We start from the raw sequence: 15,954 nt of genomic DNA, 5'->3' as shown, positions 1-15,954 counted from the left end.
ACAACACATGCTATCCAAACTGTTTGCATTTCAACTTCCACTGACGTAAAACCTTTTTTTACTATAACGACATAATCTACACACCGTGGCACCTTCTCACTGTGTGTGGTATGATAGTGTACGTAGGTGGGGCCTACAGTGACAGCAAGATACACTTCCTCTTCCTATGGTGCTGAACAGATTGGCCAACCTCCCCTCTAACAGAGGAAGATCATTTTGAGAGCACAAACAGCAGCGAGCTCAGAGCTGCATGCTAATAATTCAGCGTAAGTGTGTCAGTGTGTGTACACACTGCAGTGCAGACTTCCTGCCACCTCAACTATACTGTTCTGTATTGTGCATTGCAGTGTGACCTTAAGGGCAGATGATGTGTGCGTGGTGTTGGTAGCGTCTGGCTTCTGTGGTGATAGTGAAGAAATGGAGGAAGACCAAGTGCCAAACAAAGATTCCTCTCAAGCCACAGGTGAGTACAAAGAAAGAGATTTTTGAAGAAATGTTCCCTTTCACTTCTTATACAGGCTACATTACCCATCATGCTTATATGTACTTTGAATCTTTTTTTGGTTCTTTTGTACATTTCTTCACTTGTTAGGATTGTTTTTAAATGGATGAATATTCTCTTGCAATGCGCTGAAATTTGCTGACATTGCTGTAGTGCCATTATGACATACGTATTGCATGTGCATGTATGTACAATGTGCCTGGATATGCCTTTGTCAATGCTGTGTTGCATCCTCCTAGTCAGAGGATGACTGGGGAACTTCCTGAACTCTTCCTCCGTTTTGACACATTTTTGTTCTCTCTTTTTTGTGTAACTTCTGTATTTTTATTTAACAAGATATGCTTGTCTTTGCAAAAAGCCCAAAATAGAAAATAAACTTAAGATATTAAGATTGGTGTGACAGTTGATGAAAAGTAGACATGTTTGCAATATGCTCGTAAGTTACTAGGAACTTCAGGAACTTTTCATAATGTGACTTAAATTCACAAATAAATGACAGTAACAAATATATTGCAGCAAACAAAAACATTCAAGAGTTTGTCTATTTGACTGAAAAACTCTGTTCTAGTTTTGTTGAAACAACTTACTTGCCTCTCAATTCGCACCCTAATACTGAAACACTGCTGGTGTGAAAAACAAGGACTCTATGTTCATTATGCAGCGTGACACAAATTGCAAGCAGGATGTGGTTGACCAAAATGGAGACGTCCGTGAGAGAGCAAACTAGCTCTTTTTCATTTTTTGCATCTGTTGTAAATCATTTAGTTTTTAACTTTTGGTATGCCCCAAGGTAAAACATCATTTACTGTAAGTAGTTGGAGTACAATAGGTTGAGGCTTCGTTATCAAAATGCACCATGTTGTTCCGCTTTACATTTTAGTTCACATTCAGTCCAACAACTTGATTTATATTCTTTATTAATTATCTTATTAGCACAATCATTAACCTCAATACTTTTTTTTTCTCAAAGTATTTAGATTAGGTGTTATCTGATGCCTTTTGTTAAGCGGTTAAGAAGTAGTGCAGAGGTAAAATATTGTATGTTTCCATAACCACATCACCAACATATCAAGGGACCACTAAAAAGCAGGTCAGAGCTACATGGCTTATTCATCATTCCAACCTACATATTTCCATTTGTTTTGTGGCATTATAAAAGAAAGAAAACATAATTTGTGGATCTGCAGTCTGCTCACATATGCAAAACTTAATGCTACATTCATTTCTTCATAAAAGCTTTTAAAGGCTCTGGTTTGACCTCAAAAGAATATTTCTGTTGTGTTAAAATAGTGTCAGCATGTCTGTGTTGTCTGTGTTTGATGTTGAGGATCACATATCAGGATCTCAACTCTACTTATGTAGGACACAAATAGTGTGATCATGTTATTACTTAGCTTTTTCATTTCTCATTTCAGATGTGAAGAAGGTGCATCGTAAATCTGAAATCAAGCGATACAGTGAGATCTTCAGAGACTTTGATAATCTTGATTTATCTTTCATTTCTTCGTAAGTATTATACATTTACGGTGCTACCACGTGTTTCTCTTGCATCACCGGGCTTGTTGGCGTCATTCAAAGATGCTTCAAGCTTGGCTGGTCATAGAAATCCATACAGGATGAAACTGTTCAAATATATTTGTCAACTCAAAGCAGCCATTATTATTTCATGCATTGGGAACAAGTTTTTAATCATGTCATGTCTAGTCTATCTTAATCAAATTTTGTGACAACCAGTGGAAACTTCTCCTTTGGTAACTCATCTGCCCAAACATCACATCCCTGACACTAACCAAAAGTCTGAATATTGTGAGTAGAAATGCTTTTAGTTTCCTACATCTGTATATAGCTGCAGGTAAATGGTTTGTTTGTATATAGTATGTTCCTCAACAACCCTGATCCTTTGTAGGTATTGCTATTTGACTGTGTATGTTTCTTACCCAATACATTCTTTCTGTGTTCAGTGAAGGGGAGGATCTGCTGGCAGACATTGACTCACAGTCCTTGTCAGAGTCCATCTCGACACAAAGTGCAGATCTCACAGAGCAACGTGATGTGTCTGTAAGGAATCAATCCCTAGTTATTAAAATGATTACAAGGAATACTACTGTCTGTTACTTATATTGTTTCTCTTGTTGAAATTAGTGATCTCACTGACACCAGAAATAGTTTTTTTTTTTTTATTTTTTTTTTTTAGGAAAACACTTAAGAATAATGTAGGTGAGTTTTGGGGGGATTGGTGATGCCTTCATAGAGTAATCCTAAATAAAAATGCTTTTTGTCCACAGAGACGTGCTGAGGTGAATGAAGCGGATGGAAACCAATCAGGTATGATTTGTGTGTGTGAGAGAGAGGGAGAAAGATGAGTATGGAGGTGTGTGTATGCTTCTCCTGTGTGAGTCAGTCCAGTTGATAGAAACTGTTAAGCCTTACTCACTGGGAATCAATACAAGGCTCCTTTATATTGTATGTTACCACCAGTCTGTGTATTAGAGACTTTGTAGTGTAGTGGTTAAATTTACTGGTCTAATTACCATTTTAACATAGACCACACTGTGACTGACATCTGAAATCCCAGCAGATCATTACTGATAATGTGCAGGAGCTGCTGTCCGTTGTGACATTTGATAGTATTTTCTTCAATCTTTATTTGTTTAGCTGTGAGTTGTAATTGCCCTGTTGTAACAAGATTAGGATAAAGGAACAGGATTAAAGCAAGAGACAGCTGCTCTCAGTTTGTACTTCAGACACAAGCTGAGAGGGTGGGGTCTACCGAAAAAAAGGATGTGTCAGGGTTATGCTATTGCAGTAAATACAGGGGAGACAGAGAAAAGGACTACACTGTCACTGCGAAGTACTCCAACCTCAGTTTGACTCAAACTTCAGGTCACAGCACGCAATTAGAGATTAGAAATTACAGAGCCAGATGGTGTTTAAAGAACAGAGTAGAAATAGAAAAAAGCTTGCCAAACTCCAAACCAGTCCAAACCTATCTGTACCCTTTCATGTGTTCAAATCCTCACTCAATGCTCCTCTAAAGCCTGTCACTCCACAATCTGGACCTGACTAGGATAATCCCCAATCCAAGTGCAGGAGGTCATAGCCATGTGGCAGCACAGAATCTGCTCGGAGGCTGATTTCTGAAAGTGTTCAGAGCTCTTCCTAAAACAAAACACAGAGAGGAACAGCTAAGAGAGGTCAACTTTGGCACACAATCTGGCAGCAAATCCATCAGTCTTCTGGAATTGCTTGTTCTTTCTTTGGGATTTTGCTTGAAGACAGAGAAGAAAAGATCACTTTGCTTGGATTTTTATACCACTCTAACTGGATTTGGCATCTGTGTAAAAGAGCAGACCAGAATAAAATCTGCATGTCCGAGTGAGGAACTTGAGAGAGAAGTTGTTGCACTCTTTCTGGCAACTTGTGCTTGCTCAGTTAAAAACGTAGCTGAATACTTGCACTGCACTGTGGACCCTTAGAAATGAAAGTTCTTGAAGTGCATCTGTTGCTCTAACCTTTGGCAACAGGAGAAAAATGAAGATATATTTTAATAGATCTTGACATTTGTTTGCACATGTGCTGTAGGGGGCAAAGAGAGAAGTGGTGTGGGGAGCGCTTGAGAGACCACGTGGCTGTTACGCATACATCATCTGCCTTGTGTTGGTGTGAGTCAGAGAGGAAGAACCAGAGTGGTTGTCATATAACGCCCTGCCTGCCTGACCACAGTAGAGCTGTGACATGATGGTGTCTAACACTGCACACTGGCACTGAGTAGTGTTGGTGACTCTGTTCTCACAACTCGGCTTGTCTCTTTGTAGCTGACTAGAAGTGAACAGGTGTGAGAGGGAGGGGCCAGGCAGAGAGGAAGAGGGAAGAGGAGGGAAGTTATTTAGCTAAAGCTGTTTGTCTTTGGTCCATAGAAACCTACACCCCCATGTGTGTCTACTGGAGGAGTTTTTTGATTGATTAAAGAGATTTTAGAACAGTATACAACCAACATGCAAGAGATACGTAAAGTTTGCTGAAACCTACTGGAAACCATAGGACTTTTATTCAGAGGAGCAGCTATGACTGACCATATGCAGTCATTGTTTCCTGTTTGGGGTTTGTCTATACCTTTTCTTTTAAGTGACATTTGATTTTGTTGATCATCTTTGTCTTGTCTAAGAAAACCTAGGAGCTGGGGGTTTTAAAGTAGATAAGTGTTTCTTGGATGCTGGAGGCTGTTTGAGTCCTCCAGGAGTGACAAGCTGTGGTGTATAGCCCAATGGACACTGTGTGATCCCAGGGTCCAGCTCCAAGTTTCTGAGGCCTACAGTGATACTGATGTACTCCCTCTCAGCCCAGGAAGCAGACCTGGCCCTCTGTCGGTGTGATGATGGAGTGGAGACAGCATTGCAGTACACCAAGATGTGGTGCCGCTACGCCAAAGACCTCCTGGCCTGGATGGAGAAGAGAATCAGCCTGGGTAAGTGCACATGCTGCTGAGAAGAGGAAACCGTAGCGTAACATATATGTGTGTGTGTGTGTGTGTGTGTGTGTGTGTGTGTGTGTGTGTGTGTGTGTGTGTGTGTGTGTGTGTGTGTGTGTGCAGACGTGGCACACGTATTTATGTATGTATACATTTATTTTTTTATTATTATTCTTTTTTTCTTCTTTCTTTCATTCTCTCTTTTAATTTTAATATACTTTTAGTTACCTTGCTTTTGTTATTGTTGCTTTTTTTCATGATTATTATTATCACTGGATGTATTGCATAGATATGCATATATACAAAAAAAGACATTGCAATGATATAAGAATGTACTATAAACTAAGTAAATTAGTTGAAATAAAGTAACAACTGTGGTATCTCTATCAAGGCATCTGTGCTTACCATGTTAATGCATTTGAATAAAAACTGCACACAAAAACAAACATAAATGCAAATATTCTGTCTCTACAACAGAGAATCTAGTCCATGAAAATCCTGTTATCCACTATGCAGTCACTAGTTTTGGAAAAGTACCACCATTTATTTGTTTCAAGTGTGGGCTATTTGTCATTTTGTGTAAGTAGGTGGAACTTTTTAGATCTTAGATCTAGAGCTGTGTGTATTGATTCAATTCAGAACTATAATTATTACCAGAAACATGGCCACAAGACACCCATACATTCCTAAAAAAAAAAGATATATATAGACATTACTACAGTAGCCAGTAGGCCTCAGGAGAGCAGAGCCTTGCTTCATATTGTCCATCGATAAAGAACCAATACTTTAGGCATGTTAGAGGGTTGTTGTAACCAGACTATAACATGTTGTGTCTGTATTATTTCACTCTGTGAGGGCATCTGCAGGTGGTGCAGTCCCCACAGTGAACTACACACTGCATACACACAGAGAAGGGATTAGAGGGCAGATTAGCAGGGTAAGGCAGGGTAGGGTAATAAAGGAGACAGGGTGCCTTGAGAGTACATATACAGTGATTACCCTCATATCAGCCTGCACAGTAGCCTAGTGTCCAGACTGAGATGCTAAGCATGCAAGACAAAATAGGAGAGTCCCCCTCATTAGTTGTGTGAGGACCGTGTTAGGCAATAGCAACAGATGAGTAATGCTGGGTGGAGCTCAGCCCCAAACTACTGTAGATTACACATACTAGAACAACATTGTGAGCTCCCCAATAGCAACAGTTAAGTGTCCATTTAAAAAAGAGAGGTCTAATCAAGAACTGCTGTCAGAGAAGTGTATCTGATTATGACCCTTACTGTTTAAGTGCAGTCAGATTATCTACAGACCATTACAGACCATTTCAGACATAAACATTGAAAACAAATGAGTCTAAGTCCATTTCATGTTTTAGTACTTGCTAGTATCAACAGCTGATGCAAAATGCAGACCAAATCTGTTTTTAACCAAACCAGTTCCACTGATTAGGATCAAATGGACACCCACCAGCCCTGCCTGAGCTCCAAAAGGTTTGATGAGGTTTTTAGGAAAGGCCAGGGTTATCTGAAGGGATCATAGAGGCTAGGTAATATCACCAAGCAGATCCAAAATGGAGCTCCAAGCATCATATTGAGGCTACACACTAATAGCAGTAATCAATATTGTGGTTCCAGGTCAGTCCACTGTCCTATTCTGTCCTATTCTACATGTCTTGTCTTGAGGTACAATTTATTGTGAGTAACGAAAACTTTATTTTTGTTGACAGAACAAGAATTTGCAAAAAATGTGATGAAGACAGCTGAAGGAGCAAAGACCCTTGTGGGGCAGCAGGTACAGCTTTGTTTATTGGATGTGAACCAAAGAAATGTTTTTGTGATTATCACAATGTGTTACAGAGGGTTATTGAAATGAATTCCTACAAAAACATTGTTTGTAACATTTGGCCTCTCTTAAAACGTATGTCTAAAGTGGTTCTTGCCTTTGTAGGAAATGATGCCACTGCAGTACATCTACACAATGGCACTAGAGCAAGACATCAAGAACAGTGTGGCTTCTAGAAAGACTTCAGAACTGCTACAAAACCGCTGTTACCAAGTATAGAAGTCCACACAAACACATACAAAAAGTTTGAGTTTCAGTATAAATCTTCTCTGTTTTTAGTGGTGGGTATGTAGCTGTGACTTTATGTTTAATCCAGTATCTCTGTCCCAAAGGCCTTAGCTGCTAAGAAAAATGAAATCGACAAGTGGCGCAGAGAATTTAAGGAGCAGTGGGCAAGAGAACAAAGGAGGATGGTAAGTGATTTAGGAATCTTCTTTATGGGTGAAGTTGAGCTCAGTTTATTACACTGTCAAAACTAATTTTCTCACATTTAAGACAACTCAACAGACTGGATGCCTGAACAAGCATCTAAAGCAAAAGTATTCCTCTCTATGAAAGAATGATCTGTCTGTTATGACCTTGTTGATTTCTGCTTAGAACACGTTAGACTGCACATGGCTCACATAGTAAAAAATAATTAAAAATAAAAAGATTTTCCCTCTGTGTCTGTATCCCCCTTGCGTGTTTTCAGAACGAAGCAGTGACAGCTTTTAAAAAGGCTCGTCACCAATACTTCAAGTGCTGTGATGAGCTAGTAAAGGCTAAAGCTGTCTCTGCTAAAGCTGTAGACGACACAACTGGAAGCAAAACACTGGATAAGAGGCGGAAGTCGAAGGATGAAGCCCAGACTAAGGTGAATATCTCCTTAATGCACTACATTAATAATAATAATCTGTAGAAATGCACTTCTGGTACAGTTTAATACAGAATAAATACAGTTTATTATCATTTTTCTCATAGTGTGTTTATGATGTTTAATAATAACAACTGACACAATAACAATTAAATAAAAATGTATGTAAATGTGTGATACTTTAGCATATCTCAGGTCTTCACTCTGTCTCTGTCCAGGTGATGGACGCAGAGCTTTTGTACAGACAATGTGCGAGTGACGCCAGGATCCACCAGGATGAGTTAGTGAAGGTCAAAGAGAGAATTATTGCCCACGTTCGCAAGCTCATCTGTCAGGGAGACACTGTGCTAAAGGAGGTTGGTATGGAACTAAATATCTGTCAGCTTGTTTCTAGATAGGGTGTTCACTGCAGCAGTCTCTAAGCATGCATTATTAAATGTGGCTGTGGTTTAAATATAGGACATGTAATAGTAATGTCATGCATTTGTTTTAGTCAGAGTAAATGTCAATGACTTAGGCCACTATATGAACATTTATAGCAGCATCAGCCAAGGATGCATTTGGATGCAAGTACTCTCTGTTTCGGCAGATAATTTACAATGCCTAAAGCAACTCCCCTTGTGTATAAAATGACACATATGTTATTAGAGAATAGTAAACCATGTCTCCGCCTTCACTTCTGCACAAATAAATGCATGCATGTGCTTGAATATAATAATCTACTTAATCTGTGCTTTATGGTTTGCAACCTTGCCTCTATAATGGAATAAAACAAAGGAATTACTCTTGTAGAATTTCTACACATAAGTCATGTTTTGCTACATTTTTTTCTGTGTTGAGGTTATCACTGCTAGCAATGATGAGGATTTAAAAGGAATAAGCAAAGCAATAGTGTGACATGATTTATTACACCCCTGCAACTATTTGTTGATAAATTAGCACAGTAAATGTATTTTCTTTGTCTCCCCCAATCATGTCTCCTCTCTGCATCAGGTCACAGTCAACATGTTTTACTACCAGCGGCAGCAGACAGAGCCTGTTCCCCTCGGCTATCACAACCTGGAGTTGACATGCAGGTCCCTGGAGCCTGGCGAGCGCTACCTGCTCTACATCCTCAGCAAGCCCCGCCCTGAACAACGTGTCCAAGTTTTTACCTTCCAGGAGTACGTTCCTCAGTGCAAAGGGTACGGTAAACTGACCAATGACTGTTTCTGCTGTTACTTTAGCTGTGGTGTGTTTACTGTGGATATCAAAAGAGTATGTTGCTTTATTTTTTTTTTATGAATTTTTAAGCTTTTATGGCTTTTAATTGATATGATAGCTTGCCAAGGACTCAGTCTACATGGGGTGCACATCCTACTGGGTGAGCTAAAGGTCGCTCCAGTATGTCGTTTAAAAAACAAAGAATCATAATTTATATGTTTAAGGCCAGAAGGGAAACTTAATATTAAGTGAAAGAAAGAAACACGTTGGACACTTTGGATGAATCTGTGTGTTCAACTCTTGATTGGTTAATCTATTTTAAGTGGTATAAGCAGAAAAAAATTGCTCGATATCCACTGGGGGTACAATTTGTATGTACTTCTACTAACTCTTTATTGTCACAATCCTTTTTATTTGAAAGGAACATACGAAAAACCAGCAACACTCTCAGCTCTCTGCAGGACTCTTCACCTATGACAGATGATAGCCCTCTCAGACGATACAGCGATGGCAGTAAGGACTCCCCATGATTACACCATGATTAGATAAATTATCACTTTAGTTTAATTTTTATTTCATTTTTGTTTCCTTGTGTTTTGGTGCACTTTAGGGAGAACAGGGTTCAGTGACAATGAGAGTATTGGAGGCAGTTTAGAATCTCTGTCCAGCCCTGGTAAGCACAAGCCTGCGTTTGTTTCTGTAGCGTTTCTTTCACATGCATTTGGAAACATTTCAAAGATAAACATGTTTGCTTTCCCCTCTACTGGAATGCGTAATTGAAGCTCATACTAATAGGAGGCTGCCTAAAACCGCATCCACTTTGACAGTATCATCGGACGACATGGACGAACGGGATATAGCTTCAGAATCAGGTTTGTTACTCCCTTTTTATGCTTCTATAACCTCATATGGTAATTAAACCGCATGATTCTATCCTCTCCCTCTCCCTACAGAATACACTGATGGTCAGCCAGTCAAAGTGCGCACGATTTCACGAGCTGCACTGACACACCGACTCAGGAAGATGAAGAGCAAGATGGTCAAATGCAAGCAGTGTGAAAACTATATTGTTGTCAGTGGGGTCGAATGTGAGGAGGTATGAAATAACAGGGCGTTCTGAGAAGAACAGCAGAACATGAATGGTGCTGAGTAAGGTGGTTAATATCCTCTGTCCTGCTCCTGTCCCACCTTCAGTGCGGACTGGCTTTGCACAGGAAGTGTATGGAGGTGTGTCAGCTGGAATGTGAGCACAGGAAGGGGACTGTGTTCGGAGTGGAGCTCTCTCTGCTGTGTGGCGACAGGCCAGAGGAGGTGCCCTTTGTGGTGCTGCTCTGCACGTCTGAGATTGAGAGTCGCGCTCTCTCGATCCAGGTATTATTTGCCATCACAGTGACCGAAATGTTAAAAAAAAGACTGTCAAGTGTTACTTGTGGTCTGTTAACAGTTTTCTGCTTGTGTTTCTCTGAGGGGGTGTATCGTGTGAGTGGGTCCAAGCCCCGCATCCAGAAGATCTGTCAGGCCTTTGAGATGCAAAAGGAGCAGGTGGAACTCTCTGACCTTTCACCGCATGACATCACCTCAATCCTTAAACACTTCTTCAAGGAGGTACAGGAGTCATTGCCAAATGAACTGTACTGAATGAATTAGGCTGATTATATGAGAAGGTAGTGTCAGACCTGTCATAGGTTTTCTCTGATCTCAGTGAATAACCTTTGTATTCCTCACTCTCTTCCAGCTCCCAGAGCCTTTACTAACCTTTGACCTGTACAGTCATTTCATCACGGTGGGAAAGACCCTTCAGCACCTGAGTGAAAGGGAGCCAACACCAGACACTAACGAGACGGACATCATTCACAGCCTGCAAACGCTACTACAGAAACTCCCTCCATATTGCTACAGCACCTTGCAGCACTTGATATCTCACCTACAAAAGTGAGCATGCAGCAGGGTTACAGACCTCTCTAGTTACATTTTACCTGGTTTTACCCATCCCTGCCAGAAGATTTTTCTTGAATTTTCATGAATTTTAAATTTGTCTGCTCTCTGTCTTCACAGAGTTTCAGAGAACTGTGAGAACAAGATGTCCGCTAGCAATTTGGGTATTGTGTTTGGGCCAACACTATTGCGCCCTCTTGTGTCTACGGACATGCCAATGATTGCCCTACTCGAGACAAGTTACCAGGCTGTACTTGTTGAGTTCCTCATCACACACCATGACAAGGTTTTTGGCCTTCAGCAGAGACCCAGTACGCCCACTCCCCCAGCCCCCACTGCACCGCTTCCAGACACCCCTCCCAGAGCTTCCTGTGCCCTGGACGGGGACGTTTACACCGGCTCGGAACACGAAGCCTCCTCTAGAGAGCGACCACACTTACTAGAAGTAAGTACTGCGGTGATGAAACATTCAATTCAAACACAGACTTAGTGGTTGCTGCTGTATTGAAGTGTGCAGGATTTTTACAGGACTCATAAACACATTTTTTATAGTAGCATTTGACTGCTAGTTGAGTAAAAAGGGATCAGCAGTAGTTGCTTGGCATACACATACAGTACAGCTGAGTGAGTTTGGACCTGAGCTATTTTTCAAGTTTGATTAACCTTTTTAAGAGCCTTAGCACCTTAACCTCAGGTTCATTCTATCAGGATTAACATGCTGCACAGCTGCTGCACTTTCCCTGCTTTCTGGTCTCTGACAAGCATAGCCTTCTGTCGATCTATACGATTTCATGTGGACATTTCACTGCTATTGCTTATGAAGGAAAAATTATTTATCCCACTGTATACATTTACAGTTGCTGTATCAGTTAGCTTAGAGGCACAAAAGTTAAATTATCTGTCCTTCAGGAGGGTTAAAACAGCGCTTAATACTGGGCTACTTAATCTCATAGTTTAAAATGTCCTGGACAAGGATTCAATTTGTACCTATATAAAAGAGGCATACTCATCCAGCAGTATTTAATGGCCTTCCCCCGTAATAATCACTATCACATACTGTAGTGCTGCAGTATCTCAGGTTTAGACGTGGTCTGTAAACACTTGCAGAAATCCACCACTCAACTTGTGTCATTCCAACAGAGTCGAACAATCAAGAGAGAGTCAAGCGAGGGTTATATATCTGACAAGTCTTCATCCAATGAGGCAGTGGACCAGCTCAGCCCTGAAGCCAATGAGAGAGCAGGTAGGCGTGACCTAGCGATAGAGCAGTTACTCCTGACTAGCATAGGTGAAGATAATAGAATTGAATTCATAGTGTTGAAGTCTTATGTAGTTTGTAGATGTTGGGGTTTTTAGTTGTTGGTATAATGAGCTATAGATCACCGTGTCTTCTTGTACCTTTACTGCTTGAGGACATGTTTTTATTCATGTTTTCTGGAGATCTTGTAGGTATGATACATACAGCTCCCAAGTTGTTTACTTTATTTATCACAAACAGGTGGTTTGTACTAACTTGCAGTTACACAGTATCTTCCTAAGCACCAGATACAGGGGGTGCAGAGTGCCTCAAGGGTCGGTTGCAGTTCCAATTTTTTTTTCTCATTTTACACAGTTTCCTCCGGTTATTTATAGATCTAAGACTTCCTTCCAGTTTCTTCCCGCTGACGCCATCTAGTTATATTCCTCTGTAAAACTGGGTGAGTCAGATTGCTTAGTTGAGTCTAAAGTTTCATCTTTTCTTCGCTTGCTTTACTTTTAGTGCTAAGGTGCTTTCTTCTCTGTGGCTAGAACACCAAGCAGCTTCAAGGCTTCTATTCACAACCGCACACATCAAATGCAGAATAGTATAATTAGTTTTGAACTACTGTTAACCACTTTCAAATCAGTGCAGGATATAGTTCCAGTCTACACTGTAGACCTTCCAGAAGAACTCTGTATGAACATTTAACTGAGTCAAGTTTTCAGTCAAGTACTGCTACCTATTGCCAAATTTAGGTTCTGTGTTTGAAAAAAGTATGCTGTAGCCAAGTTTATTATAATCAATAACCTGTGCCCCATTAGCCTTTACTACCTTTAACCTTTAATTACTTTAATGAAACATATGCTTGTTCTCCCTCTTCTGCCTTAGTCCTGGCTATGAGAGGGGTATCGAGCAATCCTCAGGGTGAGCCGGTGGGGGAACCAGACTCTCATTTGGGGTCCCAGCCCAACTATCGCTTCACCAGACAGCCTGTGAAATATTACCGGCATCATAACTCAGGAACCCGACTCCCCAACCCAGGTCGTCCAATCAGACAGCCGGCAGCCCAAGTGGGGGGCCTTCCAGGGAGTGCAGACAGCAGCCGGAGCTCCTCTCCAGAGCCAGGGACACAGAGACTTTCCCAAAACTTAGGTGTCCACTTTGAGAACACCCACCAGCCCCACCCGTCCCCCATTGCCACAGAGAGTAAAGTGGACGTCCCACTGAGTCCCCGCAAGGTTGTGCAGAACATGCTGGGACTGGAATCAATATTTACATCAGCTACAACTGTGACATCATCCAGTATAACACAGGAGTCTTCTAAGGTGGTGGCATCTGGGTGTCCATCTGATCAGAACATCAATCTGTCCAATAACAGACAGAGTGCTGGACAGAGTCATGCTATGTGTCAATCACCAAAGACACTTCCTGTTGAGCACAACCTGAACTCACCAGCACAGAAGATCCTGTCTGGCCTGAAGCTGAGACGCCGCCACTCAGGGAAGGACGAGCAGCTCTTTGTCTGAGGAAAGATAGAAATCTCCTGACAGTTCACTGGAATACATTCACACGCACTGGAGGATGTAAAGTCATAATATCTCCTTTATTGTGTGTAATTACTGTCAAGATTCATGCAGGTTTCACGAACAAAATGCTCCCATATTTTACACAAACATATCTATACACAAAAATGTCTTCAAAAGATTACTCAGATGAAGGTTCAGTTACCTTAAAGTTAAACTCACATTTGAGTCTTACTTTAAGGAAACACTTGAATAGTTCAGACCTGATGCTTACTTGGATGCCACAGCTTTATTATGACTAATCCTCTTTAAGATGTTGATCTGTTGACCATCCAGCTGTCTAATATCAGACCAGACTAGAGAGGTTCAGGTACTTATCAGTTATTAATACCCTTAATGTATTTCAATGTAACAAGCAGGTGGATTGAGATGCAAACTAGCCCATAAGTATAACATTTCAGGTTTTGCCCTGAATAAACTATAACGAAAACCAGCTAAATACAAATGCCACCAAGTGTTGTTTTTCTAAGATAATTTTGTTATCTATTTGTTGTGCTTTTGAAATGTGTTATAGGCTGGATTTTTTTGTGGTACATAAACTAAGATATACCTTCATTGGTGTCATAGTGAAGTTGATGTATAACCTCATATCCATGCATCTTTCCTGTTTTAACACAAGGGGGCGGTCTTCTCCCAGTGTGTGGGGAAAACATGCCAGACACAATAGCAGAAGGGCAATAAACCACTCATTTCTAATTACATGTTTTGAGATGTCACTTTTCCTACTTCCACATCAGCATTTTCATCCATAGACCTGTTTCAGTTTAGAGTGTGCATGGCATATGAAGTGAGGCAACATTTGCTGATGTCTAGATGGAACTATGGTTGACTGTAACTGCTCTCATCTTCATTTGTCTTTGTCCTATTGAAAGTATTTCACCAGAATCAGGCAGTTTAAGCATATAATAAACAATTTGCGTCATAATAGATTCCTGTTTCCCGTGTGGAGGGAGATTCATGTCTCACCACAAGTCTTTTCATGTATCAACTGCGCCCTTTAAAGTCTCCGTCTAACCTTGAACACAAATGCAAAACATCATCCTCATCTGAGTTATCAATAGGCTGCATCATCGCTCATCTTCCCCTCATCATCTTCCGCACCTTCTCCCTCCCTCCCTCCCTTCCTCCCTCTCTGTCTGTCCATCTCCTCCCTCGCCTTTTTTACGCACAAAACAAGTCAGAGCGCACTCGCGGCTGGCGGAGAAAACGGGAGAGACAATAGACAATAGTTTTGGTCATCATGGTATTTGGATTTTTACCTTAGGCAACATGCGCGCCGGACTGTGAGATACAGGTGAAAAAGCTGTGAACGCGTCTGTTCATTTACTGGCCGAAAGTTTTCTCCAGGTTTTAATGTTGCCAACCGAGATTTCAGGAGGAGTGTGTTTCACCTCAAGGTAAGACTCCGTAACTCAAGAACAGGTTGTCGGTGAAGGCAGACTTGTGATGTAATTGTGTAATTGTAATTGTGTTGACAGAATTGATATGTCTCGTATTCCTGCAGCAGCGCTTGCGTAACTCTAACATTATTTTGTGTGTTTGTTTGTTTTTTTAATTATCAGGTATAAAAAATATATATATATATATATATACATATATGAAATGACCGTGCTATCTGAAAAATTATCTCTGATTTGGTTTGTTATTCCAAACAAATAGAAGAGAACCGATGTTATTACAGGTTGGATTTCAGTTAGTGGTTCAGTACTTGATTTGGAGATTGTCTGATGCTTATCGTGGGTAATATTTCATTATCACATTAGTTTACAGATGTTTTATGAGTAATCACATCCAAATGTTAGACCGCATAACAACTCAACCTTTTATTTTTCATAACACAGCAGGTAATATTGGTCATTTCCCCAGCATTTTAAACTAAACTATATTATCAAACAGATTTCCTCTGCTTGTTATATTAATTACTGAGCGCATAAAGGTTGGTCATTACCTTCAAACCGAGCTTCTTACTTTTTCTTTGATCGTCAATCTTCACAGTGCGCTCCAACTTCATAGAACAATGTATTGATCCCCATACGACGTGGCAATTATATTTCCTTTAATTATAGCTCCAGGTGACCTGCAGCAAAGTTAATGACATTTTTTTTCAACAATTTTATTCCGGCAATCATAAGCCTACCAGAGTGCCAGGTTGTTAGTCTCAACATGTATCATTATCGGTGAATTACACAAATACATCAGTGATGTATTCAACACGCCATTAGGCATAACATCAAATCAGCTGTATTTACATAATTAATTTATGTAATTTAATTACTTTATTTTTCGGTGGCAATGCGGCAATTAGCCGATATTCAATAGCCTATTCTGTAT

The 15,954-nt window shown here is 40.5% G+C and overlaps 2 protein-coding genes across 3 annotated transcripts in view; both read left to right on the top strand.

Moving 5' to 3' along the window:
• The first annotated feature begins 149 nt into the window (after positions 1–149).
• On the top strand, positions 150–14,322 carry LOC116059431 (GEM interacting protein). Of its 2 annotated transcripts, XM_031312494.2 has the most exons (22): positions 150–463; positions 1,918–2,008; positions 2,464–2,560; positions 2,788–2,827; positions 4,842–4,967; positions 6,694–6,758; positions 6,915–7,022; positions 7,142–7,222; positions 7,501–7,662; positions 7,881–8,018; positions 8,656–8,846; positions 9,287–9,378; positions 9,476–9,538; positions 9,648–9,737; positions 9,819–9,961; positions 10,060–10,236; positions 10,333–10,470; positions 10,601–10,797; positions 10,921–11,245; positions 11,941–12,043; positions 12,423–12,497; positions 12,929–13,046. In XM_031312494.2, exons 1-21 carry the CDS (start codon positions 418–420, stop codon positions 12,473–12,475), a joined length of 2,526 nt encoding a protein of 841 aa, XP_031168354.1. In that variant the 5' UTR covers positions 150–417; the 3' UTR covers positions 12,476–12,497; positions 12,929–13,046. The 2 variants fall into 2 exon arrangements, with proteins under 2 accessions (XP_031168354.1, XP_031168353.1); XM_031312493.2 differs by lacking the exon at positions 12,423–12,497 and having other exon boundaries at positions 151–463; positions 12,929–14,322.
• A 174-nt stretch (positions 14,323–14,496) lies between these two features.
• The window catches only part of lmx1al (LIM homeobox transcription factor 1, alpha-like), a 17,820-nt gene continuing 16,362 nt past the window's right edge, over positions 14,497–15,954 (top strand). The window contains exon 1 of the mRNA XM_031312530.2: positions 14,497–15,020. Coding sequence (XP_031168390.1) covers positions 14,977–15,020 — 44 coding nt within the window. The 5' untranslated portion in view covers positions 14,497–14,976. The remainder of the gene's footprint in view (positions 15,021–15,954) is intronic.

The sequence above is a fragment of the Sander lucioperca genome, chromosome 21 (assembly GCF_008315115.2).
Source record: "Sander lucioperca isolate FBNREF2018 chromosome 21, SLUC_FBN_1.2, whole genome shotgun sequence".
Classification (NCBI taxonomy): domain Eukaryota; kingdom Metazoa; phylum Chordata; class Actinopteri; order Perciformes; family Percidae; genus Sander; species Sander lucioperca.
This window is presented reverse-complemented; position numbering and strand designations above follow the sequence as displayed.